The sequence below is a fragment of the Haliotis asinina genome, chromosome 4 (assembly GCF_037392515.1).
Source record: "Haliotis asinina isolate JCU_RB_2024 chromosome 4, JCU_Hal_asi_v2, whole genome shotgun sequence".
Classification (NCBI taxonomy): domain Eukaryota; kingdom Metazoa; phylum Mollusca; class Gastropoda; order Lepetellida; family Haliotidae; genus Haliotis; species Haliotis asinina.
In genome coordinates, this window is record NC_090283.1 from 2,851,793 (window position 1) to 2,877,282 (window position 25,490).

A 25,490-nucleotide genomic window follows, 5' to 3' on the forward strand; every position below is an offset into this window, starting at 1 on the left:
ACACTATTGGTCACACACATGGGACACGGTGGATACTGGACAGAGGCGCTGCTGAGCAAGTTCGTGTATTCTTCATGGCGTGGAATGTGAATTTGAAAAATGTCGAAAACAACAGCATTACCAAAACCTCAACACCCAAATCCCAAATATTTTCTGTATTGTCCCTAATGAGATGACCAATGTTATAAGGCAAGTGACTATTGATATTTTAAAAACGTTTATATGTTTATCTGTTTCATATTCCCTCCCTCCTTTAGCAGCGACCAGAAACACTTACCTGTGAATGGAAACCCAGCGATTACAGGTGATTTTTGACATGCTGATTTTCTGTGAGATGTTACAAACACACACTGCCCTAGTGTCCACTACAACGGGGACAGGACATATGTTTCTTCTCGGCTAAACTTGTTTCTGTTTGTGTTTCCTAGCTGCAGCCCGTCATATGTCCATTCGGGGCACTAAGGAAGACAAACTTTCCAGGCAGCCTGCATATGTATGGACTCCTGTCACCATGTAAGGAGAACTGGAAATTATTTAACCATTCACATTAGTGGACTGTTTTATTTGTAAGTGTGTCATAGGTCACACGTGTAATCAGTGATGACAAATATGAGAAACTGATTTCAAACCTAAACTGAAAAACTGAATACGTCTTCCATTGCATTTCAGAAACTATTCACCACAGTGCAGAAGAATATTGTATATTGGACTGCAAAGTTGTAAACAAGTATACATGACAAATTGACTTCACATGCAGTATTACACTATCTGGGAATTATATTGATGCAGATACATTTAATTGTATAGGGCACAACCGCATGCTTTAAATTATTCAGGTGTGTAATACCGGCATTGTTTCTGAGAGCATAGGAGAACGGAACGCAATTTCCTGTGGGATACCTAAGTACTTTGGGGTATATTGTGAATTTCAAGTTAATAATTCCTGATTTGGCCGAAATCCGTAGTGGGTCTTTTTGGCCCATTTTCATTTCTTCAAGATGAAACATCTTGAACAAAATGGTGAGCTTGATGTTACAAGAAAGGCAAAGACTGAGTACATTTCTCAGCACTTTAAAACACGGAGAACATGTTTCAGCACTTTCAAACACTGAAGATATTTGTCAGCACTTTAAAACACTGAGGATATTTTTCCAGCACTCTAAAACACTGAGGACAATGGGTTAGGGAGCTCTCGAACAGTAAAACGCATAACATCAAGAATAAAGATCGCACTTTTATTACTCTCTGAAGGCGGGATTAAAGGTATACAATGATAGGTCCCGTTTCTTCCCCAATGTCCAAGGAACTGTCTTGACAGGCGCCTGCTTCAACTTTTCCTGCTCTGGTATCTGCTCTTGTTGCCTCGGGACGTTCTTTTCCCCTGAAACAGTTCCAGCAGGAACACTTGCACGATCAGCATGCAACAATTTTATACATGCTTTTACATTTATTCCATGGTGTTTTCATTACTGTTCTTGACAGCAACCCATCTTGTCTCTACACATGAAAAACATTAGCTGCCAAAAAACTATGTCAGACAGGTATAATTGTGGTGTAGGTACTGGCAGCGATAGAAACCTACCTGATTCTGGACAGACCTCTACGATAGCAGCAACAACTTACCTGTTTGTGGACAGCCCTCTACGGGAGCAGCAACAACTTACCTGTTTGTGGACAGACCTCTACGGTAGCAACAACAACCACATAGAGCTGTTGCGAGGATACAGATGACAGCCAGCACCACATACTTCACAGTCTCTATGTTGATAAGTGGAACATCTGAAAGTAATAAGCACAATTATGTGACTTTTCTTGTCTGAAAGAGTTAATTGTGTATACCTCAGAAGCCTATTCACACAATACCCGAGTGTATCTCATTCCTTATGTTAGCGTTTGTGTTTCATATCGCCAACAGTGGGCATATGAATAAGTGTACTGTGTTTTCCATTTTATGGGCAAGTACATACTCCGTACTACCAGTCCATAATTGCGCTCGGTTTTTGGTGCTTGATATGAAACTTGGCAAGAACTTCACTCACGTTTGAAACACAACGAAATTATCTATAAGTTCAATACACGGTGATTTCAGAATGAACTTCGACTATGTAAAACATCACAGCTAACCCATGAAATTCAGAAATGAAAGGCAGTCATTGAGACCTTTGAGTATTACTTACTTGTGTCACAAGCCCCGATGGGACAATCAGGTGATGAGGCGTTGTGAGTGCAGTTGTATTTACACATGGTGATGTTGTGTTCACTGGGTTTTGTAAGAACCCCACCAAGACATACAGTACTACATCCATTACAGGGCAGTTCACAACCAGATGTACTATTGATACAACCACTGCAACAAGAGACGTTGGATAAGACACAGGTGAGGTTGACGCATTGCTCCAAGCAGCCTTCACAAGAAGACATATGGTGTTCACATCCGACATCACACGCCCCTGTCTGGTTACATCTCTGGTGTTGACAGTTAGAGCTGCATCGCCGGGAACACTTGGGGCCATACCAGCCATCAACACAACCGTGGACACACTCGCCACTCTGGCTGTGGCACTCAGGTGGGCATGAGTCTCCATCTGGACATTGTCCATCAGTAGTCAGGGAGGGGTTAGGACGACAGGTGTCACTGCATGCTTCCTTACAGTCGTCTCCATAGAAACCGTGTCTGCATCCCTGTGTACAGCCACTCTCACATCCTCCCACACAGTTCTCACATGAAGGTCCACGCTCTGCTCCTGAATAAGGAGGATGGCACTCCTCACAGGTGCTCGTGATCCTGTTGCAGGATTTACATCTGCTGGAACATGCCTTGCATCCTGCTCCGTAGTAGGAGTCTCTGCAACCAGAGAAACACGCTCCAGGCACCTGACAATATTCCCCATCACATCCACCTGGACATCTGGTACAGCCTGTGTGGTGAGTGTCACATGGCCTCTGGCAGGTGAGTCCCTGGAATCCAGGTATACAACCATCAGTACATCTCTCAATACCTTTGTCAGGGACGAACTCACATGTGTGGTACCTGCACCTTCTGTTGCAAACCTCCTGGCAGGTTGGGCCGAAATATCCTTTGTGGCACTGTGTCTTGCAGCGACCTGTCTGTTCATCACATTCAGAACAATGATGACTGTCGGGACATTTGCCACCTGTAAATGTGAATGTTGTTTTTGGCAGTGTTATTTATTGTGTAAAATGTTCCATGTGGACAGCATTGTACGTTTGACATTTAGTTAAGGTACTGTGGCGTGCTGTATCTAGACAGTTTGGGACGGGACTTCAGTGTACGGCAAGTCTGTGTGGCTTTCACATGGAGTTGGAGGGTCTTCTGGATTCCGTATCCTATGCATGCAAGGGCAGCTTACTCTTTCCCCTCATCTCACAGTTCGGTTCATTATTACTAATTTTTGTTTATTGTCATTTTGAACTCCAGATAGTGAGTGACTGAGTGAGTGAGTTAGTATTTAACGTCACATCGGCAGTATTGCAGCCATATCGTGACGAGAACGATTAATTATAAAAAAACAAATGAATAACTAGCACGGACATTGTAAAACCCTGTCAACGAAGGACAGTAAAACTGACTAGAATATCACAGAATATAATATAAAACTAGTGAATAGACCTAAAACAATGTATCTATAGAGGACAGTACAATATAAAAATGAGCTATAGGTTGCCAACAACTGAAGGTAGATCACCATACTAAGGACCATGGGGACTTACAGTACATTTGCTTCCTGCATGGACCCTAGTTGGATTTACATCATCCCTTCAGCTGTTAGCAATTTAGACAAATCTAGCCATAAAGTAAAAACACACTTATTCTACGATTAAAAAGCTGGAAAACTGAAATTTACGTCAAATGTTTTTGGACTTACGTACCCTCTCAGGGGGCCAATTATTTTACGGTACTTCAATCCCCTTTGAGGGTACAGCCACTAACGATTTGAGTTACTAATTTAATCTTCCAATTTTAAAATATTTATCTATTTACAGTTCGGTTAACAAATTTAATTCCTTTAAAAATGCAATAATTAAATGAGGACTAACACTGTTAAAAAGATCCTTCATAGTATGTGAATTAAAATACTGATCCCTTGTGATGGAATACTCAACACAGTCAAGCACGATATGCTTGACTGTGATTCTTTCATCACAAGGGATGCAGAACGGAGGATCCTCACCTTTCAAAAGGTATTCATGTGTATATCTGGTGTGGCCAATGCGACATCGTCGCATGATGACCTCTTCAAATCTGAACTGACAACCCAAGTAGGTGTAACCAATATAGGGTTTTATTTCATGTAATTTATTTATGCCCACTTGGGTGTCCCACTTCTTCTGCATCAGATCACGGATGTAAGTTCTAATGCTGGCTATATAATCAGAGTATGGAATAAGAAGTGGTGTCACAGATTTGTTTAGTGCTGCCTTGGCAGCAAGATCGGCCATTGCGTTACCGGAAATACCTACATGGCTGGGTAACCAACAAAAGACGATGTCGTATTGGCCACTGGCAAGATTATTATACAATTCAATAATTTCTATTAAAAGTGGATGTTTACAAGAGATATGTTTAATAGCCTGAAGGCAAGAAAGAGAGTCGGAATAGATTATATATTGTTTACGTTTAGGGTGTCTTTGAATATATTTGAGAGCTGTTAATATGGCGTTAGCTTCTGCTGTAAAAATAGAACTATTATCGGGTAATCGAGAAGATATTGTTCTGGATCCAATGACAGTGGCACAAGCAACTGCGCCACCGTCCTTGGACCCATCTGTAAATAAGGATTTATAATTGCTATATTTATGTTTCAGTTGATTATATTCTTGTTTATACTGTAATTCATTCGTTTCTGATCTTTTAAAAGTCGTTAATGTTAGGTCAACTTGTGGCCTAACCAACTGCCAAGGAGGAGAAGAAAGAAGACGGGAAGGAGCTATGTTTTCCAGCTCAATGCTGGCAGCAGAAATAAGTGGTTTTATTCTTAAACCAAGAGGCGGAACAAGAGAAGATTTCTAAATCCTCATACAGGGGATTGAAAACACAGTTATATGCAGGGTTGGACTCATTTGAATATAGTTTTGTTACATACTGTAAAGCTAATTTTATACATCGCTGCTCAAGAGATGGTTCGTCAGCCTCGACATACAGGCTGTCAACAGGTGAAGTTCTAAAGGAGCCAAGACAAAGTCTTAGACCTTGATGATGGACTGAATCTAATAGTTTTAAGTTGCTTTTGAAGGCTCCACCATAGACAATGGAGCCATAATCGAGTTTCGAACGCACGAGAGATCGATATAGATGGAGAAGGGTAGCTTGATTCCCTCCCCATTTTGAATTTGAAACCACTTTCAACAAGTCAAGTGCTTTCAGGCATTTAGTTTTAAGTGATTTAGTATGTGGTAAAAACGTTAAGTGTGAGTCAAAAATGAGACCCAAGAACTTAGCTTCCTTCACAACTTTAATTGGTGTGCCATCTAGAGATAGTTCAGGGTCTTTATGTGGTTTATATTTACGACAAAAATGTATACAGTTAGTTTTCGATTTGGAAAATTTAAAGCCGTTTCCAAGACACCATTTATTAATCTTGTTTAAACACAACTGTAATTGCCGTTCAATGGTATGCATATTTTTACCACGACAAGAAATATTAAAATCATCCACAAATAACGATCCATCAATTGAATCGTTTAAAACTTTTGATAAACTGTTTATCTTTATACTAAAAAGTGTGACAGACAAAATACTGCCTTGTGGAACACCCTGATCCTGATTGTAATGATCAGACAGGGTAGAACCCACTCGGACTTGAAATTGTCTGTTATTTAAAAATTTGCCTATGAATTCAGGCAAACGACCTCGCAAACTGAAATCATGTAAATCTCTCAGAATGCCATACTCCCAGGTTGTGTCATATGCCTTCTCAAGATCAAAAAAGATAGACACAGCATGTTGTTTATTAATCAGCGCGTTTTTCACAAATGATTCTAAACGCACTAAATGATCGACAGTACTTCTGTTTTTACGGAAACCACATTGTATATCTGTGATAAGGTTATTGGTTTCCAAGTACCAAACAAGTCGATTATTTATCATGCGTTCCATGGTCTTGCAAACACAGCGAGTTAATGAAATCGGACGATAATTGGATGGATCCGTATGATCACGTCCAGGTTTAGGTATTGGTACTACTATAGCATCACGCCATGAAGAAGGAAATTTCCCGGAAGTCCAAATATCATCAAAAATTGACAAGAGCGTCTCTAAACAGGATTCTGGTAAGTGCTTCAGGAGCTGATAATGGATTTTATCAGCTCCAGTAGCAGTGTCATGAGCTTGATCAAGAGCAGTATGGAGCTCATGAATAGAAAAAGTTTCATTATAATCTTCCCCATTATCAGAATTGAAATTAATAGTTTTCTTTTCTTGTTGTTTTTGATATTGCTGAAATTTAGGTGTATAATTCGAAGAGGAAGAGTGTTTAGCGAGAGTTTCGCCCAGTTTATTCACAATATCTAATTTATCAGTAAGTAATTGATCTCCATGTTTAAGATGATGGACAGTAGATTTAGTACCTTTACCTTTGAGTTTCTGGATCATGTTCCATACCTTGGACATGGGTGTCCGAGAATTTATTTTGGACACATAATTTTGCCAAGATTGGCGATTGTTCTGTTTAAAAGTACGCCGCGCTTTAGCATTTAAGATTTTAAATTTATTTAAATTATGCACCATGGGATGGCGACGGAAATAATGTTCTGCCTTTTCCCTTGCCTTCCTAGCTTGTTTGCATTCATCGTTGAACCATGGTTTTCTTATGTGTGGAACTGCAGAGGAATTTGGTATACACTCATCAGCTATGGAGTTCAGTTGATCAGAAAAGCATTTAATAGCATCAGGAACGTCAATAAAACGTTCGGGTTTAAGTTTCTCAGCACACAGTGTTTCAAATAAAGCCCAGTTAGCCTTTTTAAAATTTCGCCTTGATGATGGAGGAACATCAGATGGAGTTACAGCTTTTAATATAGCAGGAAAACGGTCACTTCAACACAGGTCATCGTGGACTGACCATTCGAATTCATTTAGTAGTACTGAATTTGTCAATGACAAGTCAAGAGCAGAATAGGTCCCTGTACAAGGGTGTAAATATGTGTTGGAACCATCATTATAAATACATAAATCATTGTCAGAACAAAAGTCCTCCAACAATTTCCCTTTAGTGTTTGTAGTTACACTACCCCAGAGTGGGTTGTGCCCATTTAAATCTCCCATTATAATACAGGGCTTCGGGAGTTGGTCATATAGAGCTTGAAGATCAGTTTTGGCAAACGTTGAAGACGGCGAAATATAGAGAGAGCATAGCGTAAACGCTACATGTAAAGTAAGTCTCACAGCAACAACCTGCATATTAGTATTTAGTGAAACAGGGCTTTGAATAACGTTTTGTCTGACTAGAACGGATGACCCGCCAGTGGCTCTATCACCCGGAGGTGAAAAAGAATGATATGCATTATAATGACGAAGGTCAAATGTATCTGTTTGTTTTAAATATATCTCTTGGAGACACATCGCTGAAGGTGTAAAATCCTGGACTAATAGCTGTAATTCATGTAAATTAGTCCTCAATCCTCTACAGTTGCACTGTACAATATTATTGGAATAAACCATCTTTTGGGGGGATTTATTGGGGATCTACCCCACACTCTTTTGGAGGGCGACAAGCTATGTGCCCTAGAATGGACGTTTTCAGAAACGTCCATATCATCAAGAGACCCATATTTATTGTACAATTGAATTTTATTTTGTGACCCCTTAGGAGCTCTGCTACTGTGTTGTTTTAAAGCATCAGGCTTTGGCTTTGGTTTACTTTTCACCGTTTGTTGACTATCAGATGTTGAATGAGACATTGAATGTGACTGAGATGATGCTGATTTGTGATCAGAAGACGACTTTGAGCTACTAGGGAGTGGTTCCTCAGTCTGTGATGATATAGCAGGGTACAAAAGCTGTGGAGAATTTACCCAAGTCAAGGTAGTTTGGCAGCCTGTGGATGATTTTGTTATTTTAGAGCGTGACTCCAATGTTGTTTTTGCTACTGCAGCATAACTTTCTGGAAGATCAGATCTTTTTACTATATTTTTGGCCTCAGAAAAAGAGATATTTTGAGTGAATTTGATTCTATTTATTTCCATTTGTTCTTTCCAAACAGGACATTGTTTAGAAAATGAGGAATGGTCGCCTGAGCAGTTGGTGCATTTTTTAAAATCACTGGTACAATCTTCTGTTGTGTGTGTCTTCTCACCACAGTGGGCACACACAACGGACAATGTACAAGTATTTACACCATGGCCGTACTTCTGACATTTAAAACACCTGTGCGGGTTCGGAATGTACACGTCAACCTTGATGTTGCAGTAACCAGCCTTAAATGATTTTGGAGCTGTCGGAGATGAAAAGGAGAACAGATAAGTATTGGTTGGAACACTTTCATTGTTTTTGCGGACTGAAAAGCGTTTGACGTCGAGCACACCTTGATCTTTCATTTCAGTCATGATGTCAAGTTCTGTCATGTCAGAAAACAACCGATCACGGTCTCTGATGATTCCTTTGCTCGTGTTTAACGTCTTATGAGCAGATACAGTAACAGGAATTCCAACAAACGATTCTATGCTCATCAAATTGACTGACTGCTGCCGTTTCCCACACTCAACCTGCAGTGCACCTGAACGTAACCGTTTAATGTTCTTAACTTCCCCGGCAATACTTTGAATACCTTTGGCAACTGCGAACGGGTTCAATTTTAGAGGCGTTTTATCAGCAGATTCGATCACAAGAAAGCGTGGCCAAAACTCAATTGATCTGGACGGTCAAAGGTCATTATCATCAACTTCATTTTCAAGAGGACGTTTGGGTTTTTTTGTGGGGATTTCATAAGCCATATTTAGGGTTGAGATTTCATCATCCGAGCTCCCCACCCACCACGGAGTATCACAAGGACAATGCTAAAAACAAGCGGATCTCCAGCTTGCAGCACCAAGGATACCCGGATGATATACTCCAGCAGAAAAATTAAAAGATTAATAGTTCCACCAGACTGGCCCATGAGCCACCGCCTTCTGGCATAGGACTCTAGGCAAATTTCAGAACAACATATGTCAAAATCAAAAATGTTTTAGATAATATAGCCAAGTCCAAAGTTATAACAATTCTAAATGATGTGTGTGCATTGAAAAATATAACAATACTCCATGCACAGGGCTTGGCATGACCAGCCGATTGGTCGAACCGGGCCCATTCGACCACCCGTCTAGGCGAAGCCAGGGCCATAGTGGTGTATTGAGCAACAGGAGCACGATTGCCGGCCCCTATTGCCCTCAACCACCAGGATCCCCTCCTCTGCCGACACAGGGCCGCAACCCACGGCAAACGGGTTGGTGGACCAAATATGCCCCCAAATCCACTACGGGGATGTTGGCGAGCTCTTGGCGTTACCCAGCACCCACCACGAGGAGGTGGCTCGCCACGGGTGCCATACAGATAGTGAAACTCTGTTATCAGTCTAAGGGAGGTAACACCTCGTACCTTTATAGACATGTCATATTAGAGTTACCTCCCCTGTTTATACAATTGGAATCCCACAAAGCAAAGAACAAGTACATCCAACATCAAGCATGAGATAGTAATTAGAGGATCGCCAAGTGTTTAAAATCCACTACTAGGCTCAGTATCATAGATCCGGGGTCAAAGAAAAAGAGAGGAAAGTCGACTCTAGAAATGAAAGACAAGCATATGGAAAAACGTGTTTTGTGATGTCATGACCATGAAAACTTTAATTAGAGCAATATAAATTTTCACTCAGTAAAGTTCAGTCTAGGTGGATTCTAATAATGTTAAGATGTAACACTTGATTCTCGACCGGCGCATTATAGACCGAAATACAACGGCAAAGCATTCTAAACAGCCGTTTTCCAAGAGAAAAATGTGAGTTTGCTTTCATTTCCCAGCTACAGTCCTGGTCTGAATCCAAATGAGAACATCTGGGAGATAATGAAGAAGTGAGTGAGTGAGTGAGTGAGTGAGTTTAGTTTTACGTCGCACTTAGCAATATTCCAGCTATATGGCGACGGTCTGTAAATAATCGAGTCTGGACCAGACAATCCAGTGATCAACAACATGAGCATCGATCTGCGCAATGGGGAACCGATGACATGTGTCAACCAAGTCAGCGAGCCTGACCACCCGATCCCGTTATTCGCCTCTTACGACAAGCATAGTCACCTTTTATGGCAAGCATGGGTTGCTGAAGGCCTATTCTACCCCGGGACCTTCACGGGTCGATAATGAAGAAGAGTGTTAACCATAAGGGTCTCACCACACGTCAAAACATGGTGAGACAGGTAGTGACATATTGGGACAGTATCCCCATGGAACTCTAATCTCTCTCATAAGGAGCATGTCTACTCGCATTAAACTGTGCATGGAAGGTAACGGGGATCTGATAAAATATTAATTTTACACCTGTAGAAATTGTATGTGCAAGTATTGAATGCTTATTAATTTCCGATTTTCAATCATTATTTGATTTTTAGAAATGATCTTGGGATTCTCGGATTATGAACGGAAATATAAACGGATGAAGTTATACCGGATACTCAACCCATGCGTTGGGAAACGTGTCCATTGCTGTAGAGCAGTGAATGTTACCATCTTTGTCTTTATTGCAATAATCACCGTCTTGATATAATGACTTTTAATTTGAATACTCATTTTATAATACTTTAAGTTATAATATTTTGATATTTTATTTTATACATTTCCTACTCACGCCGGAGACCCGGTTTGATTCCCCTCATGCATAAAGTGAGTGAAGCCGAGTCATGGTGTCCCCCGTCATGATCTTGCTGGAATATTGCTAAAAGGGTCATAAAACATTCTCTCTCACTCACTCCTCATCGGTGACACACGACAGCTAATATGTTTGTCCACAATTCAACAGTACATGCCACAAATGATTACACGACGTTGACTTACAGTTTCATAATGTCCGGCTTTGATAAAACCTCTCACTATTTCTGTCCAGCCACTGTGCTACCTCTGCAGAAATTTGTATTGACTTGATAACCAAATTATTGTAAGCTGGTTTCACGGCATGCTAATCGTTTAGAAATTGATTCCCGGTGGACTTTTATCGCAAACCGTAACAATACGTTATTTCGTAGATATACGTTTTATTGCAGACGATCAGTCAAATAAAGCATTATACAGACTCCACTGATGGGAACTAGACCAGTAGAAGCAGCTTAATCCCATAAACACATACAATTCCCAACAAATGTGTAAATTCTGCACAAGGCAGAATATGATAGTGCTGATGAGTGACATCTCATCTGTGTGTTTTGATTTCATCGGGAACATTTCGTTTTGCCAACTCTGACAACCTACATCTTAGCAAATAGCAACGCAGTTTAAACCACTTACACGTGCCTAGAAACATGAACAACTGCGACATTTAACACATAAAAATGATGGCTTCATACAAGCAAACCCCACAGGTGATGTCTCTTTCTTTGTTACCGTAGAAATAGCACTGTCAACTAAGATCATTGCGTTAAGCCAATGTAATTATAATAGAGCGCGGCTCATATGAGATTGACCTAAACTAACACACAGTATACACAATACACACAGTATACACAGTATACACAATACACACAGTATACACAGTAGACACAGTAGACACAGTATACACAGTAAACGCAATATACACATGTAGCTCGTCTGCTTACCTTGGATGATGATAACTATCCATGCGGCTACAATCCCAAGTAGCCACATTTTCATCAATGAAAACAAAACAGCCGATGAAAGCCCAGTTAGGCTATTCGATAATAATGGCCTGCATGTACAAGTGTGATAGATGCAACTGCGGTTTGTAATACATTTACAAATGCTTTTACATAACATTTGATCTAATGACCAACATCCGTGATGTGAAACCCGTCAATCCTCAGTTCAGAAGACAATACCGTTCAGATTAGAGGTTTTGCTTTCTTTTTCCGGATAATTACACGATCGTGCTTGTAAGAAATATTAATAGATTTCAGTAGGAATCGAATGTAAAACAACAACACTGAATACATTTCCTGTGTATTGTACATAATAGGAACAGATCTGTTGATTGCCTTTATACGCGTCGTTCTGTTTTGAAGTTACAGGACTCCAGAGAGAAGTATGGAGGCAGGTATAAGTTATAATGTCATCAATGAGGTATATGGCGTGGATCACCCTGACATCTGTAGCAAGGTTCCACACCGACACACCGAGAATTTGTCTGTGTGTTTCCTTCTTTTGAGACATCGGAGGATTTCAAACCAATTAAAACCAACCAAAGTTCGGGAGGAATCCGTGTTAAAATGGACACAGTAACATACATGTACCATGAAAGAAAACAATGTGATAGTATGCATTTTCGTTTCCTCATGTCGTAGGAATGAATGAATGAGTGAGTGAGTGTAACGCCGGTTTCACCAATGTTAAAGGGATTGTAGGCTTCAAGTGTTGAACAAATGAGCACGAGTATTGTGCTATCTAAACAGGACGTGGCGGAGTTCGAACCAGCATTTATTAGTTTCAGATCATTTGTACAGAGCAAACTAGTCAACTCGTGCCCCCTAATTAAGGTGTTTGGATGTTACCGCTATATACGGTAAACAGATGGAATCAGTACACCAATAGTCTACACTATACACACCTTCCTTGACATCTTGTCATTTCTTGTTATCATCTGACTGCTTCTTGTTAATCCCTGCACATGTAACTTTGTTAACATCTGTATGTGTGAATATGTTTACAGGTACACTTTCCTAACCTCTGATTATGTAAATTGCTTGACAAAATGTAGATATGGTATTAAACTAAGCTCTGAGATGGAACGGTAACCCCCTGCTGACTGCAGGCAAACTGGGGTACACCGTAAAGGGTGTCCCTCAAATGATCCAAGATGTTTTCCATTCTTGCAAAAGCATAATCTTAATTCAATTGAAGATGAAATACATCGGTTACTAATCGTGAAACATCTGCCACAGTGTTTGTAAGCATTTCGTGTCTCCATATCTGTTTTAAGTGTACTTTTTATTGCAAGTGAATATGACTGCTGTTTGTTTGGTTTGGTTTATTTTATCGTTACAGCACTAACTTGTAATCATGGTAAAATTACAACATTCAAAGTACATACAATATTGAGATTGTCCGTGATGAATATGTAGTGATATCTGTATGAGATCGCCATCGCCGTGTTGTTTGATGAATTGAGTATAAAACACAATGCTGGCAATAGAGCCAGATGGCGTCACCTGTCAATTAGGGGAACATGTCCTGTATGTCACTGTAGTAATTCGTATATGAATTTGCTATGTTCAGTTGTGTATGACACCTTTTCTTTAATTTGTGATTTGGCATTTGTTTTGCACGTGAGTGTATCTGCACATACTTGGTCTTGTCGCTTTATAACTGAAATATTACCAAACAACTGGAAGCCTAAAAACATATCAAGTTTCAGTGAACTATTCTTTTAGCTGGACAATGATATAGCAGATGATGGCATTGTTCATAAACACAGATGGCGCATCCTCAGATGTGACGGATGCTTAGATTCGTGATCGATAGCCTGAAGCCTGGCATGTGGATGTTTTAAGCCAAATCATTCCATGGCCAAGAACCATTAGCAAATTCATGAGAGAATACAAGTAATGGGAGTATACAACCCCAATCAGAACCACAAGGCTTCAGCCGATTAAGTCAAGTGGAGAATAGAGACAGAGGGTGGCACCCATCATCATCTGTCCAAAAGAACGGTCCAACATCGTCTAAACTCGACCGGGTACACTCGGACGACCCATCGTCGGTTGTTATGCACAGACCACAAATCAATTATTATGACTGTAACATTGTGTATGGGTGCGCACCACCAGCTTATACAGGGAGGCATTGTAAAATTCAAACTTTCTGCTGATTGTTCTATCGTCGAATGGAACTACGTCTGCAAGCCATCATAACGCCACTACGTAGGCAAAGTTTTCTGTCATCTGTAACCTGTTGGTAAAACTTTGAATCGGAATCGTCTGCAAACATGTCGTAACAATATTTGCAGACAACCTGTCTCTTCCATTGCTTAATACAATCACATATTTTTTGTCAGTGGTAGTCTGTTTGGGACACGCTATATTGTTATGGCTCCTTGTGTGGTGGCGAGTGGTCCTGTGCGTAGTGCTCAGGTCACCATCAGTTGAAATTAAGTACCGTCGAGCTCTGACAATCCTTGGATGGTTGACCCTGTTTGGCAGTTTAACTCCTGAGAGTTTCTAGGACGTCGGTCCTGCCCCACAACGAAGCACATGGGAAACATGTGGCCTCACTTTAGGCAAGTGAGTTTGTTCAAATTTGCCTCTGTTCACCCAGCAGAAAATGGGTACCCGGTGAGACAGAGTCCTATAACCTTCTACGGGTAATGATAATCAGATTCTGATTAGAGCAACTACTCAGATGGATACCAGGCGCGCTATATAAGTGAATTATTATCATTATCGTTCAGGGTAACTGCCCAAAGCCTGATAATAAGGACAGATGTGGAAATCTTTCATGCTGTTATTAAGCGTTGGTGTTATTGCGTTTTTCTATCAACGTAATGACAGCGTCTTCTACATGATCTGCTTCAATTAGGTCTTATTATATAACCTTACCAGCTTGACCATGCGTGCCCCACACTTAGAACAACTGCACTTTTAAACACAATGTTATTTCACTCGGGACCTACCCACAATTAGCCAGTCTTCCTGTGCTTCAGCTTTTCTGACATGTGGAGGGTCAATCTGATCAGAGGTTAAGTTTAGCTAAAATGTTATGGCTCGCTCGGCCAAGGACATCACCACCTCAGCAATAGCCCAAACCAGATTGATAAGCCCCTGAATGTATTAAGCAAATATTTGTTTCAGCACAATCAACAAATATCCCGTTCTTTGTTTTCGACCCTGTTTTCAGTTTCACACCGTGTGACGGGTCAAGCACCAGTCTGCTGAGTAAACTGCTATCACATGCTGGAGAATGTTGGATACTGTATCACTTCTGGCTGATCTGTGTTTTAGTTTCAAATATTCCTTACACCGATTTCTTTTTCCAATTATACTCCCGTTTTCAATTAGCTCCAGGTGACAACAACAATGTCTGGTAAAAGTGATTTAAACACAGAATAAACCCGGGTTTAAACCCATAAGTGGTTCCTAACCGTCAACACACACGTCAATTTGATCTGAGGCACAACGACTGTGGTTACCAGATGTTGTAAGCTAAAATCTACAATGCATGGTTTTAACCAAAGCAATCACCAATCAACTAAAAACCTTAAACGTATTGTTTTTCGTATGTACAGTTTAATAATGCATGTCGCTCTCAGTACTTAATCATTATGTTCTGGTGTAGTCTTAATGATCTTGTTGAATATGGACATTACGGCTTCTGTGTTGTAACTATTCAGAATAATACGCAATATATGATGTACATGTTTTTGGATTTTGTAATATATACAACGATTCTACATCATGTATTTACTGATCCTTAGGTTAATATTTCAATGATTGTGAAAAAAGTCAGATATATCTATCTGCGAGCGAGTCTGTATGAATATGTTTCTTTTTGGATGTAGTTTCGTTTGAAATTGAATATGAATGTTTGACTTGTGTTCTGCGTCAGAGTATTTTAAACGTAAAGTACAAATATGTGAATCTTTAATTCTGTGTAAAAATATCATTGCAATATTTTATCGCTATAGTTTGCTCCACTCTCAATAGCCTCCCATATAAATAGCATGGTTTAGGTCCTGGGACGGTGAGACACTGGTCATATGATGTTGTCCTGTCACTAACTTTGGCGCTGTGACCATGACGTAAATTATCTCCTTTTCATCTCAAATCATTAATGCTCTTAAGACGAGAGAGTGATATGCTGTTATTTGGTTTAATTTCACCCGCCGACTTCCTCTATATTTATCATTAATCATTTAGTTTCATTTAATTATATGACCAACTTATCACTTCTGGTAAATGTTTTAACTCACTCACTCAATGTGTGTGTGTGTGTGTGCGTGTGCGTCTCTATCTCTCTACGTCTGAGTGTGTGTGTGCGTGTGCGTGTGCATGTGCGTGTGTGTATCTAATGTCTAAAAGTGTATTTAGAATGCATGTATTTTTCATGTTGATGTAAGTGACATTTGTCATATGTGTGCCAGGTTCGAATGACGACCACTTTACATCAGGTGAGTGGACAGTGACAAACAAAGTGTCAGTAAAACTCGCATACTCTCAACAACAACCACCTATTATTGTCCTCGTCACAGGATCTTCAGTAACAGAGAAATAATTGTCTAGTTGTTAGCAGTCATGCATAACCAGTACCATCAGTCTACTTGGCTCACTTCCTGGACACATTCTCAGTCCTCACATTATGTAGTATATAGAAACAGTGGTATCTTGTCACAGTGTAGTATAATACAAATACAAAGCTCTCCCCTGATGGTATTCCAACTGTAAGTACAATTCCTAGTTATCTAGTAGATACAAACTGTCCTGTGACTGTATTTCTTGTAATGCACAATTGTCGTTATACTGCACGCATTGTTCACAGACAGATAGATTGATATCCCAGTATTCTGGTGCTCTATACCCTTTGTCACGGGCAGTTGGGCAACTATATCACAGATGTGTTGACTTCATCGTCAACGGGTGTATATAGCTGATCTTCGCATCAAGGACAACACTTCTCTCAAGTTGTGTGTAAACCTTGGACATCCTGGTAGACATCCCCGTTGTGCCATTGTCCTCCACGACCTCAACATCATCTCCTCCTGCGTAGCAATCAGCTAAGACAAGCATTTCAGTGTCGTCATCTACATGGGGGACGTCTTTGTTGTGGTGAGAACACCAGAGGTCTACATCCTCATCTCCGATCTCCCGGTACAGCTCTAACTCTTCGTACACAGCTGAAGGCGTGGCCCGTCGTCTGTTTTGAGAAAGGAGAAGACTCAGTGAAGGAAAGATTCAGTGACTATGTTTGGCTAAATCAATAATATGTTACACGAGGCCATGCATATGTCACCTCACGGGGAGAGAGGTGTCGTAATCAACATCAACTAATATAGAGTGACCGTCACCCTGGCCAGTGTAAACGAACTGTATTATCCAACAGGGGACATGTTCACAATAAATCTAAACTAGTAAAAGAACATATGTCAGGGCACTTCAGGATTGAGTTAGTGTGTATCTGAGTTAGTGTATGCCGTGCTTAGAAGCATCAAAACAATATTCCAGCAATATATCACAGCGATGGGAGACCGACGTCACACGTTGTACCCATGTGGGAACTGGATCTCGGGTTTTCGGTGTGACGATCTAACACTTGCCTTCCCCACCGGGCACACTCCAAGACATATAACACCTCCCGTCACGTGACCATACTCACTTTCTGTGGAACCTGCGTCTGAAGTACCATGAACTATCCGACAAATGAAATGTTTACAAATGTTTACATATCCTACAAGTCCTATGATAACCAACTGCCAAAGTCTGGTAAATCACCCCAAGTGGTACCTATTGACGTCATGATTGTATACCCTTATGAAAACATTGGGTATAGTGACGTATGTTATGTTCATACCTCCTTCGTGATGTAAACTACGCTCCACTGCATGTTCATGACCTCCTGACTTCCTAGTTTTCATTTCACCCAGGCGGGTCGTATTCTCTATATATATCATTCTGAGAATCGACAGACATGTTCCTGTACGTATTGGTATCGCAATAATGCCAAAACATTGTTTTCTCCCTATCTCGACGATTGAGCAATTACGACGATTGACTGGCGTATGAGTTTACGTCATTAGACGAGATTTAGGAGGTGATGCATACATCTGTGTACTGTACCTATTACTGAACACCCATGTCCATAACTTGTCCATGTACTAATTAGATCTAGATAAAACCTAAAAAACTCCACCCAGTAACTTCCGATTGGTCAGTGTGACTCGAGTAGGCGCCATTTACAAAAGCGGTAAACGTTTGTCACTTTATACACTTAATTGCGTTGAAGGATCGTGCAAGTTCTACTAGTACAGAAGAGTTACTGGTACAGTTGATAGTTAGCTGACATCCATCTTCTGAACAGGGTGTACAGGTGAGGCTACAGTGTAAGGCTGCTGCTACATCCAAGAAGACACACGTCTGTAGTGGCATGACACGCATGATGGAGGCAATTCCCAGGGCATGACGTACAGTTTGATCCCCAGTGACCACTCTCACAACCATCTGTACAGTCGCTGCTGTCACAACAACGCCTTTGCTTACACCCACTGTTATACGGTGACGAACACCGGGGACCATACCAGTCTTCTACACAGCCGCCTGTACAGTCTCCACTCTGGTTCTCGCACTCTGGCGTACAGTTGGACGTCAGCGTCACAGCATCTCCCCGACACACTTCTGCTGTCTGGGAAGTAAGAGGTGGTCGACAACGCTTGCTACATACCGTGGTACAGAAAGGTCAATAAAAACCTGGTACACAGCCATGGGGGCACCCATCCTTACACGAACCTACGCAGTTGCTACAAGTGTGGATTTTCCGTATATTTTGTTATTAATTAGGTACTGTAGTTGTAATTCGGTCACAATATTAAAGGATTTAGTGTTATTATCGGCCACGTTTCCTACGGAAAATTAATTAAGCGGTACGCCTCTAGGGCAGTACTTGAGAGTTACCTCCCCTTGAGGGTGACACTCACATTCATTCATAATTGCTGGATCTCTGCCACGCTTGAAAATCCTGTCAACACGTGAATCAACATTATCTGCTGCCGCACCGATCGCTTTGTTGACATTCTGCCATAGTTGATTCTCTCTCACAACAAGGCTTTGGTGAGTTGCTGTATTGTATTTTGTGACCCACTGACTTAGATTTTGTCTCTTGAATTGTATCTATACTCTGCATTGTTATATTGACTTGTGACTTTGTATAACTTGCTCTCGTAATATAATAATAACAGAATTTGAACAACTTGTCTTTGTTCTGTTTTGCTGGTTTACAAGGGGATGTCTTAAATTGTTGTCACGGTAAATTCTTAACCGTAACAGCTGTATGTGCTGGAACATTCGAGTAATGACTGTTTATGTATAAAGGCTAGTTGCCAGGTTGTAAGCGACAAACTGACACATTCACATCCATTTACTGGAGTTTACATTCCCAACGCTTTATCCGTAACTCCTGAAACTGCTGTCAGACCGCTCGCTGTATTACAATCTTCAAGACTGTTCCTCTCTAACTCTAAGACTTTGGTGAGTTTGCTATACTATATATTTTGGGACCCATTGGCTTAGATTTTGTGGCCTTTGTGCTCTATTGGAAATCGATATTGTGACTATTGAATTGTGACTTTGTGTACATTGCTCTCGTTGCTAAATAATAATATCTGAATATTTTAAACTTGTCTTTGTTCTGTTTTGCTGGTTCAATTTTTAACCGTAACACAATTGTCACACGAGTGTTCACACTCACCGCCAAATTATGGTGGATGACATTCCTCGCATGTTCCATTCTTCCTGTTGCAAACTTTACATTTGCCAGAACAGTTCTTACACTCCAGCCCATAGTAAGAGTGCTTAATCCTTCATGGCATTTTCTGCCATTGTGACAATATTCCCCGTCACACCCTCCCGGACAAGGAGTACAGGGTACGGTGTGACTGTCAGAAGGTTGGATGCAGTTGGAACCCTGGTACCCTGGCTCAAAGCCTTCAGTACATCTTCCGATACCTCGGCGGGGAATCAACTGACACGTGTTGTTCCTGCAGTGACTGCTACACACAGATCTACACTGGTCACAGAAGTATCCTGCATAACACTGTGTCAGACACCTGGTGGTCTTGTCATCACAGTCGGAACACTGCTGGTTGCCCCTACAACGAGCACCTGTCAATTGTAACAGATACATATAGACACAAAACCCTAAACCCGCTTTGCCTGTGTTACAACAGACATCAATAATTAGAAGATGTATCCATGCGACTGAACTGATTATATTTTGTAAGATCCATGTAGTCTAGTAGCTTGTTTGAGAAAGATGACACATCGACATTTCGATGTATAGAGACAAATAGCTCTGTTTATTTTTCTCGGAATAGTAAGATGGATATAAAGTGTAAGTACAATATATGGGTTGTGCCAGTAAGTTGAAGATCAGTAACGTATATTCCCCGAACCAAAACCCTGGATTAAATATAAACTATTGCAGGAAACTTTTCTACAAGACAAACAACTAACCAGACACTGGGACGCATGTAACATAGGACTCTGGATGTTAAACATTATTTTTTTGCTTTCAACGAAAGCCATTTTATTCAGATTTGACTTTTGACAACATTTTCGTCTCCGTGGGCTGTCTATTATTTGGGGAACACCTGGTGTCATCCTCATGACTTGCACAGCTGCCTTCATATCGTAGTAACCGCCACTTAGAATGTGGCAAGTCTATGGAGTTGATCTCATCTCTGTTTTCTGTCTATGAGGTGACTATGTGGCACCTCCATGCATCACTGCTTCACATTATGCTTATTATATAGTCACAGTATTAGGTAGTGCTTGTATTATATGTTTTCAAAACTGTAAACGTAACAGCCACAAAGTTGAATGAACATTATTGAATAGAAATAATCAGTCAAAACTGTCATGGTATATCTGGAAGTGAATGAACGAATTGATTACTAACACCAAACACAAACTCTATCGATCACACACATGGGACACAGCGGCTACTGGTGCTGTGCGTAGGCGTTATTGGTACTGGGCACAGCTGTTGTAGTTACGGGACACAGGTGCTATTGATACTGGACACATGTGCTACTGATACTAGACACAGGCGCTATTGGTACTGGACACAGCTGTTGTAGTTACGGGACACAGGTGCTATTGACACTAAACACAGACACTGTTGGTCACTCACATGGGACACGGTGGCTACTGAGCAAAGGCGCTATTGGTACTGGACACAGGCCCTACTGCCGACTGACACTAAACACAGACACTGTTGGTCACTCACATGGGACACGGTGGCTACTGATAAAGGCGCTATTGGTACTGACCAAAGGCGCTATTGGTACTGACCAAAGGCGCTATTGGTACTGACCAAAGGCGCTATTGGTACTGACCAAAGGCGCTATTGAGGATGGTGGAGCAAGTTCGTGTAGTCTTCATGGCGTGGAGTGTGAATTTGAAAAACAGCATTACCAAAACCTCAACACCCAAATCCCAAATATTTTCTGTATTGTCCCTAATGAGATGACCAATGTTATAAGGCAAGTGACTATTGATATTTTAAAAACGTTTATATGTTTATCTGTTTCATATTCCCTCCCTCCTTCGGCAGCGACCACAAACACTTACCTGTGAATGGAAACCCAGCGATTACAGGTGATTTTCGACATGCTGATTTTCTGTGAGATGTTACAAACACACACTGCCCTAGTGTCCACTACATCGTGGACAGGACATATTTCTTATCCGGCTAAACTTGTTTCTGTTTCTGTTTCCTAGCTGCAGCCAGTCATATGTCCATTCGGGGCACTAAGGAAGACAAACTTTCCAGGCAGTCTGGATATGTATGGACTCCTGTCACCATGTAAGGAGAACTGGACATTATTTAACCAGTCACATTAGTGGACTGTTTTATTTGTAAGTGTGTCATAGGTCACACGTGTAATCAGTGATGACAATTATGGGAAGCTGATTTCAAACCTAAACTGAAAAACTGAATATGTCTTCCATTGCATTTCAGAAACTATTCACCACAGTGCAGAAGAATATTGTATATTGGACTGTAAACAAGTATACATGACAAATTGACCTCACATGCAGTGTTACACCAGCTGGGAATTATGTAGATGCAGATACATTTAATTGTATAGGGCACAACCGCATGCTTTAAATTATTCACGTGTGTAATACCGGCATTGTTTCTGACAGGATAGGAGAACGGAACGCAGTTTCCTGTGGGATACCTAAGTACTTTGGGGTATATTGTGAATTTCAAGTTAATATAGATATAGATGCCATGGTCAATATGAATGCCCAGGACCTTGCAGCGATTGTAAATCATGGAATTGGGAAAGGTAAATATCTGGACGCGATACGAGATAATGAAAATCCAGTCATAACCCTTATATGTGTGGGCAAAATGTGAAAGCCTTTCTGACACTTTGTAAAATAAAGCCATGAACAGAAAGGGTTTAATGCATCATTCCCTGTTGCCCTGCAAATGTTTAGGAGAATGGGGAATGAGATACTCAGTCTCCTTTTCATATTGTTTCAACAAATGTCACATCAGGTCCAGCAAGACACATGGGTTCTCAGTCCTTGTAGGCATGGTAAATTGTTTGGGCAAAGAGAAATGTCTGCTGCTGTTTACCACAGAAAGGACTCTAATATTTGATGCAAGTTGCATGATGTGCAGAAGAATTGGCTTCTTTGCAACTTTGAGAACGCCGGAGCCTCCATCCCCACAAAGGTAGCGATAATCCTGATTTGAGCCCACCTTCGGTTTAAAATTTCTTTTTAAATGACTGAAGATATCTTTCAGCACTTTCAAACAGTGAGGATATCTTCCAGCACTTTAAAACACTGAAGATTTTTTCCAGCACTTTTAAACACTGAGTACATTTCTCAGCACTTTAAAACACGAAGGACATGTTTGAGCACTTTAAAACACTGAGGACATATTTCAGTACTTTAAAACCCTGAAGATATTTGTCAGCACTTTCAAACACTGAGTACATTTCTCAGCACTTTCAAACACTGAAGATATTTGTCAGCACTTTAAAACACTGAGGATATTTTTCCAGCACTCTAAAACACTGAGGACAATAGGATAGGGAGCTCTCGAACAGTAAAACGCATAACATCAAGAATAAACATCACACTTTTATTACTCTCTGAAGGTGGGATTAAAGGTATACAGTGACAGGTCGCGTTTCTTCCTCTATGTCCAAGGAACTATCTTGACAGATGCCTGCTTCAACTTCTCCTGCTCTGGTATCTGCTCTTCTTCCCTCCGGACGTTCTTTTCCCCTGAAACAGTTCCAGCAGGAACACTTGCACGATCAGCATGCAACAATTTTATACATGCTTTTGTCCTTACATTTACTCCATGGTGTTTTCATTACTGTTCTTGACAGCAACCCATCTTGTCTCTACACATGAAAAACATTAGCTGCCAAAAAACTATGTCAGACAGGTATAATTGTGGTGTAGGTACTGGCAGCAATAGAAACCTACCTGATTCTGGACAGACCTCTACGGTAGCAGCAGCATCCTACGTGTTTGTGGACAGCCCTCTACGGGAGCAGCAGCAACTTACCTGTTTGTGGACAGCCCTCTACGGTAGCAACAAGAACCACATAGAGCTGTTGCCAGGTTACAGATGACAGCCAGCACGAGATACTTCACTGTCTCTGTGTTGATAAGTGGAACATCTGAAAGTAATAAGCACAATTATATGACTTTTCTTGTCTGAAAGAGATAATTCTGTATACCTCAGAAGCCTATTCACAGCCTGGCGTATATCATTCCTCGTGCTAGCGTTTGTGTTTCTTATCTTCAACCATGAGCATATGAATAAGAGTACTGCGTTTTCCGTTTTTTTGGAGGGAAGTACGTACTCCGCACTACCAGTCCAACATAATTGCTCTCGGTTTTTGGTGAAATGATACTTAGTAAGAAATTCCTTCACGCTTGAAACACTGTGGGATTCTCTGTCAACACAATACACGATGATTTCAGAGTGAACTTCGACTATGTAAGACATCACAGCTAACCCATGAAAATAAAAAATGAAAGGCAATCATTGAGTATTACTTACTTGTGCCACAAGCCCCGATGGGACAATCAGGTGATGAGGCGTTGTGAGTGCAGTTGTACCTACAAGAGGTGATGTTGTAATCACTGGAGTTTGTAACAACCCCATCAAGACATACAGTACATCCATTACAAGACAGTCCACAACTAGAAGTATCATTATTACAATCTCTGCAACAAGAGGCCTTGGATGAGGCACAGGTGACGCTGACACATTGCTCCAAGCAGCCTTCACAAGGAGACATATGGTGTTCACATCCGACAGTACACGCCCCTGTCTGGTGACATCTCTGGTGTTGACAGTTAGAGCTGCATCGTCGGGAACACTTGGGGCCATACCAGCCATCAACACAACCGTGGACACACTCGCCACTCTGGCTGTGGCACTCAAGTGGGCATGATTCTCTATCTGGACATTGTCCATCAGTAGTCAGGGAGGGGTTAGGACGACAGGTGGCACTGCATGCTGTAGTACAGTCGTCTCCATAGAAACCGTGTCTGCATCCCCGTGTACAGCCACTCTCACATCCTCCCACACAGTTCTCACATGAGTGTCCACACTCTACTCCTAAATAAGGAGGGTGGCACTCCTCACAGGTGCCTGTGATCCTGTTGCAGGACTTACATCTGCTGGAACATGTCTTACATCCTGCTCCGTAGTAGGAGTCTCTGCAACCAGAGAAACACGCTCCAGGCACCTGACAATATTCCCCATCACATCCACCTGGACATCTGGTACAGCCTGTGTGGTGAGTGTCACATGGTCTGTGGCAGGTGAGTCCCTGGAATCCAGGTATACAACCATCAGTACATCTCCCAATACCTTTGTCAGGGACCAATTCACATGTGTGGTACCTGCACGTTTTGCTGCAAACATCCTGGCAGGTTGGGCCGAAATATCCTCTGTGGCATTTTGTCTTGCAGCGACCCGTCTGTTCATCACACCCAGAACAATGGTGATTGTTGGGACACTTGGCACCTGCAAATATGACTGTTGTTACTTGGCAGTTTTAGTCATTGTGTAAAATGTTCCATGCGGACTAGAATATACGTTTGATAGAGTTGGAGAGTCCTCTAGATTCTGTATGCAATTCGAACTTACCTTTGCCCCTCATCTAACATGTGGTTTGGTTCATTATTACTGATTTTTTTCATTGTCAATTGAACTTCGAGGTTTATTCATGAGCAATACGGATGGTGAAATTTTGTTATCAGTCTAAGAGGAGGGAACTCCTCGTACATTTGTAGACATGTTAGATTAGAGTTACTTCCGCTGTATTTTATGCAACTGGAATTCCACAAAGCAAAGGGCAATCATATCCAACATCAGCCATGAAATAAAAATTAGAGGATTAGCAAGTGTTTTCAAATCCACTAATAGACTCAGTATGATTTATCCTGAATGGGAGAAAAAAAGAGGAACGTCGACATGAAGGACAAGCATATAGAAAAACGCGTTTTGTGATGTTATGACAACGAAAACTTTGATCAGAGCAGTATAATTTTCACTGATTAAAGTTCAGTCTAGGTGTATT

General features: G+C 41.1%; 2 protein-coding genes across 2 annotated transcripts; both read right to left on the minus strand.

Annotated features, from left to right (window-relative positions):
* Positions 1-1,221: 1,221 nt before the first annotated feature.
* LOC137282344 (scavenger receptor class F member 1-like) lies at positions 1,222-11,969 on the minus strand. The gene is made up of 4 exons (XM_067814089.1): positions 11,800-11,969; positions 2,178-3,155; positions 1,665-1,779; positions 1,222-1,381 (listed from the first exon to the last, which is right to left on the minus strand). The coding sequence occupies exons 1-4, from the start codon at positions 11,852-11,854 to the stop codon at positions 1,258-1,260; spliced, it is 1,272 nt and encodes a 423-aa protein (XP_067670190.1). The 5' UTR covers positions 11,855-11,969; the 3' UTR covers positions 1,222-1,257.
* A 4,786-nt stretch (positions 11,970-16,755) lies between these two features.
* On the minus strand, positions 16,756-25,070 carry LOC137282146 (scavenger receptor class F member 2-like). The gene is made up of 6 exons (XM_067813874.1): positions 25,058-25,070; positions 23,960-24,934; positions 23,459-23,573; positions 23,058-23,169; positions 18,417-18,544; positions 16,756-17,062 (listed from the first exon to the last, which is right to left on the minus strand). The coding sequence occupies exons 1-6, from the start codon at positions 25,068-25,070 to the stop codon at positions 16,756-16,758; spliced, it is 1,650 nt and encodes a 549-aa protein (XP_067669975.1).
* Positions 25,071-25,490: the final 420 nt, after the last annotated feature.

Excerpts from the sequence above, each read along its gene's own strand:
- LOC137282344 (XM_067814089.1), bottom strand. The coding sequence starts at position 11,854 with ATGAAAATGTGGCTACTTGGGATTGTAGCCGCATGGATAGTTATCATC. Across the intron at positions 1,780-2,177 it reads CATCGGGGCTTGTGACACAA|ATGTTCCACTTATCAACATA; the intron begins GTAAGTAATACT and ends TATTACTTTCAG. Across the intron at positions 1,382-1,664 it reads AGAGGTCTGTCCACAAACAG|GGGAAAAGAACGTCCCGAGG; the intron begins GTAAGTTGTTGC and ends GAACTGTTTCAG.
- LOC137282146 (XM_067813874.1), bottom strand. Across the intron at positions 23,170-23,458 it reads AGAGGGCTGTCCACAAACAG|GGGAAAAGAACGTCCGGAGG; the intron begins GTAAGTTGCTGC and ends GAACTGTTTCAG. Across the intron at positions 17,063-18,416 it reads GGTCCCCGGTGTTCGTCACC|ACGACGGGCCACGCCTTCAG; the intron begins GTATAACAGTGG and ends TTCTCAAAACAG.